Here is a 5,184-nt window from a genome sequence, read left to right as displayed (position 1 = left end):
TTCATTCATTTGTTTGTTAGTCTATCCTGATGATCTGGGTCTCTTGGCGTTCTGCGAAATGTAGGTTGCAACTTGGTATTGATAAGACATCAAACGTAGAGGTCTGGGACCATAAGCACACAAGCTTTGACTTCTCGTTCTGTGATGCCCTGTGGAGGACGATGTCATCCTACAAGTAGCAGGATGCAGATAAGTTAATTGTAGCACAATAGCAGGGGAGTAGTTGAAGATGAACAGAAGGCAGTATTTTAAGTGGAATAGAAATTTCATTAATGCTGCTAAATCGTGTGCAACGAAAGGACACTCGCACCCAAGCGCTCCTAAGCTACTCCGTTTAGAAATACTAGTTTTTTTGAAAAAATCAAATTTTATGTACTTTAACTAATATTTAATCAAAGCATAAGAATATGTAATGTATAAAAATTATACAACTAAATTCATAATTTAAAATGATTCCACATCATATAGGTTTTGTAGCTATAAATGATATATTTATGAGAAAAACTTAGTTAAAATCTAACTTCAAAGACAAGTTCAAAAGAAATACGTCTGCTACTCTTTCCGATTGCAAATGAATGTCGTTTTAGACTTATGCATAAGGATTAAGAAAGTAAATCAAATAACTTTATTGCCCTTCATTTATTCTATATTGTAAAAGATAACTCATTCATTTGTGAAAGTGATAGCATTTATTAAACAAGAGTAAGACGGGAACAAAAGAGAAAAATGCATAGAAGTTCAAAAATGACTTATATTTAGAGAATAGTTGAAGAGGCTAAAACGACTTACATTTGCAATCAGATGAAGTATTTTTGAACGCCACGTCGTAAAATTCATAATTATACAACTAAATTCATAATTTAAAATGATTCCACATCATATAGGTTTTGTAGCTATAAATGATATATTTATGAGAAAAACTTAGTTAAAATCTAACTTCAAAGACAAGTTCAAAAGAAATACGTCTGCTACTCTTTCCGATTGCAAATGAAGGTCGTTTTAGACTTGTGCATAAGGATTAAGAAAGTAAATCAAATAACTTTATTGCCCTTCATTTATTCTATATTGTAAAAGATAACTCATTCATTTATGAAAGTGATAGCATTTATTAAACAAGAGCAAGACGGGAACAAAAGAGAAAAAATGTATAGAAGTTCAAAAATGACTTATATTTAGAGAATAGTTGAAGAGGCTAAAACGACTTACATTTGCAATCAGATGAAGTATTTTTGAACGCCACGTCGTAAAATATTCATTAAATTGATGTGTGATATAAGATACAACTTTCTTGAGTAAAAAATTCTACATGACACCTAATAAATGTGCATGATATAATCCATTGGGAATAGTCTAATGCATTGTTAAATGAATTAATTTCACAAAAACCAAGACCACCCATGTCCTTTGGCTTGATCAAAGTTTTGCTGGTCTTATTACAAGTTGTTCGCTTCCCTTAAATAAATAAATCACAAGTTGTTCGTTGGGTATCTAACATTAGAACATGACGATTTTCGACTGACTTTTCAAAACTCACCAGATTCGATCAAGCTTTAAAGAAATTTCGAATTCATTACCTCAAACCTTTAACGAAGCGTAGCTCAACAGAATAGCAGCAAGTCTGGAAGAAGTGGTAACCTTTTATTTAGACTAACTCAGCAACTTCAATCATGAAGCTACAAGTACAAAAACCACTTTTATGCATCATGCATGCTACTGCTCCCGATTCTCAAAAGAAACACGCACAAAAGTACCCCTACCGCCCTACGTGCTAGCAAAAATTTCTGTCTACTTACGTTACAAAAAACTCGTACGCATGTGTCGTCGTGCTCCCAAGGACTACACCATCTCAACTCCGGCAAGCTGGACGGCATTGGAAACGTTGCCGGCGGCTTCCTTGTCGTCGGCCTCGCCGGACATCTCCTCAAGAGACTTCCCTTTCGATTCCGGCACGAGGAAGGTGAAGAGGAACCCGAGGAAGTTGCACGCGGCGAGAACGAACAGCGCGTTCCGCACGCCGATCCCTGGCTTGTACCCGGCGTCCACGTGCGCGTTGTCCTGCGGCTGCGCCGCGTAGAGGAACCCGAAGGCTCCTATAATGGCACCTGCCTTGCCGGCAGCAGCGGAGATACCGTGGCAGGTCGACCGGAGCCGCGCCGGGAAGATCTCGGCCGGCACGATGAACGTCGTCGCGTTGGGCCCGAAGTTGGCGAAGAAGAAGGTGAATCCGTACATGACGGCGAAGCCGACGTGGTTTCCGGGCGTGGTCCAGTGGTGGTACGGGATGGCGAGACCGAGCATGAACACGGTCATCATCGCAAAGCCCAGGAGCTGGATGGCGAAGCGACCGAGGATGTCGATGAGGAAGACGGTGAACCAGTAGCCCGGCACGGTGCCGCAGAGCGCGATGAGCGTCTGCGCGCGAGAGATGCGGAACACCTCCTCGAGCGCGCTCATGGTGCGCGCCTTGGGGATCCAGTGGATGCTGGTGAAGATGTCCTTCTGGAACAGGTTCTGGCTGTAGTACGCAATGTCCAGCAGGAACCACGTCGTGGCCGTGCCGAGGAGGTGGAAGCCGTGGCGCCGCGCGAACCGCGACGAGAAGAGGCCGTCCTCCTTGTTCCTGGTCATGTCATCCAGCTTCTCCGACTCCACCTCGATCTCCACCTGGAGCACCTTGGACATGTCCGATGCGGCCTGCTTCGCGTTCTTGGCGACGAGCGCGGTGTACCGCGCCGTCTCGGGCATCTTCATCCGCCAGTAGTACGTCAGTATCGCCGGCGCCGCGCCAAGCATGAGGATAATGCGCCACACGTAGTCGGCCTGCGGCACGGTGGACGCCACGGCGTCGACCAGGTACGCCGGCGCCGGGAACGCCTTACGGAACACTGTGGAGATGACGAGCGTGACGATGCCGCCAGCGAGGATGCCGAAGCCTTGCATGGCGAAGACGGCGGCGATGAACCCGCCGCGAGTCTTCTTGTTGGCGTACTCGGACATGATGGTGGCGCTCAACGGGTAGTCGCCTCCGATGCCAAATCCGAGCCAGAAGCGGAAGAAGCAGAGCGAGGCCATAACGCTGGTGGGTGTGTGCGAGAATGAGAGCCCAGACGCGATGGAGCAGACCACCATGAGCAGCAGCGTCATGCCGTAGACCCTCTTCCGGCCGAGCTTGTCTCCGAGCCATCCAAAGAAGAGCTGCCCCGCGAGCGTGCCGCAGAGCGCGACGCCGTTTACCGCAGCCGCGACGTTGGGCGGCAGCGTGCCCGGGTCAGGCTTGGTGGGGTCGGTGTAGTAGATGCGGCCGAGCAGCTTGGTGACGAGCGAGATGCAGAAGAGGTCGTAGGCGTCGGTGAAAAAGCCCATGCCGGTGACGACGATCGCCGTGAAGTGGTACCATTGCGTCTTGGCGGTGTCGAGCGCGCTCAGCACCTGCAGCTGCTGCTGCTTCTGTTCCTGCCTCGCCATGGCGCCGCGCGGTCTCGACGTGCTGTTTCTGCCGCTGCGCTGCCACGCTCGCTTCAACGCGTCGGTTATTATAGATCGCAAGACGAAACCGACGCGATTTAGAGTTAAGCCGAACGGTTAGCCGAGTCTGTTGCAGGCACGGATACAGCTGTCGAAAACGGCGCAGATTGGGATCCGGCGAAGCTGAATTCTAAACGGAGGATCGGGTTCCATCTCATTGCGCTCACGGACACGGAGGTCCATGATCTACGGCTGACACAAAGTTCGGCTAACCGTTCCGGAGTATCTGTTGGAATCCGTTGCTGAATTTGCGACGGAGTTGGAGCAGCGACGGCAACGCCGTGTACGTGTTTTTTTGAGTGAGGCGATGTACCTATCCTAGATGAACATGAACTCAACGAAGGCCGATATCAGTCCAGTGCATAATTTAAATCGAGCCCATCAAGGCAATCAACTGGTTGAAGTTTCGAGAGCAAGCACACCAAGCCCAGTACCGAGCCCCACCCACAAGTTCACAGCCCAACCTGATTCTGTTCCTGCCGCCATAGAATCCAACCACGCCGCACCATGCGGCTGCCGATCTCTCGATTTGCCATTCAAAATATTGTCCTTTTAATTATAATATCACTCATGTAAATTAAATATAAATCAGTTTAAATTTATAATTTTATATTAAAGTGATAAATAAACGAATGTCCTTTAAAAATTTAATATAAATCAGTTTAAATTTTACATTACTTCCAGGCCCACAAGATCACCATACCATCAATATCTCCATTAGGCGAGATCCTGTGCAACAGAGATACAATCGGCCGAATTGCCAAATGATCAGTTAAACTTGGAGAATTCAATGTCCACTTCGTGTCTCGAACAATAATCAAGTCACAATCACTTGCTAACTTCATGGTCGAATGGACAAAACCATATCAACCCCAAGATGACCGCAACAACTTATCAGATGTATGGACTTTATTTTTTGATGGATCACTCACGCTTCAAGGTGGGTTGGGATTATACTGATCTCTCCAACAGGAGAAAGCCTCCAATTGCAAGTCGATTTTTTGGCTACAAATAACGTAGCTGAATATGAGGGCCTGCTCGTCGGACTCCAAGTAGCTTCTGCTCTTGGCATTCGCCGCTTGCTTGTGAAAGGGGATTCACAGTTGGTGGTGAAGCAAGTTATCAAGGAGTATTGAACCTTGGATAAGACCATGATAGACCACATCGCGAAGGTGACGAAGCTGGAAAAGAAATTCGTCAGACTCAAGGTCAAGTATATCCCAAGGAAGGATAACTGCCTCGTTGATAGTCTTGCCCGCATGGCATCCTCATGGTCTCTAGGACAACCTGGTATTTTCATAGAGGAACTCTCAAAGCCATCTATGAAATCATTAGAGAACACAAACGAGAGAGTGGTGGTCTATGAGACCTATAACCAGTTCGGGGGCTTGCCAGGGATTGACGCCCCAAAAGGAGTCAAGGAGGGACTCGTGGCTCAGGTCAAAAGTGAAGTTTCATGGATGGCCGCAATCCACAAGTACCTTCAAGATCGAGTTGTGCCTGAGGATGATGCACTAACCAAGTAAATTTCTCGTCGATTCAAGATGTATACCTTGGTGGATGGTGTTTTTTTTTATCAGAAAGGCGCTCCCATAGGTCATGAAATGCATATCTCAGAAGTAGCGTAGAGAATTACTCAAAGAAATCCATAGAGGGGTG

At 46.7% G+C, this 5,184-nt stretch overlaps 1 protein-coding gene across 1 annotated transcript; it reads right to left on the bottom strand.

The window, feature by feature from the left end:
* Positions 1-1,723: 1,723 nt before the first annotated feature.
* On the bottom strand, positions 1,724-3,465 carry LOC133911602 (probable inorganic phosphate transporter 1-12). The gene has a single exon (XM_062353921.1). It carries the CDS (start codon positions 3,463-3,465, stop codon positions 1,837-1,839), a length of 1,629 nt encoding a protein of 542 aa, XP_062209905.1. The 3' UTR covers positions 1,724-1,836.
* Between the last annotated feature and the right edge of the window lie 1,719 nt (positions 3,466-5,184).

The sequence above is a fragment of the Phragmites australis genome, chromosome 3 (genome assembly GCF_958298935.1).
Source record: "Phragmites australis chromosome 3, lpPhrAust1.1, whole genome shotgun sequence".
In the NCBI taxonomy this organism is placed as follows: domain Eukaryota; kingdom Viridiplantae; phylum Streptophyta; class Magnoliopsida; order Poales; family Poaceae; genus Phragmites; species Phragmites australis.
This window is presented reverse-complemented; position numbering and strand designations above follow the sequence as displayed.

What these genes read in the sequence shown, in the direction of transcription:
- LOC133911602 (XM_062353921.1), bottom strand. Translation starts at nt 3,465, where the DNA reads ATGGCGAGGCAGGAACAGAAGCAGCAGCAGCTGCAGGTGCTGAGCGCG.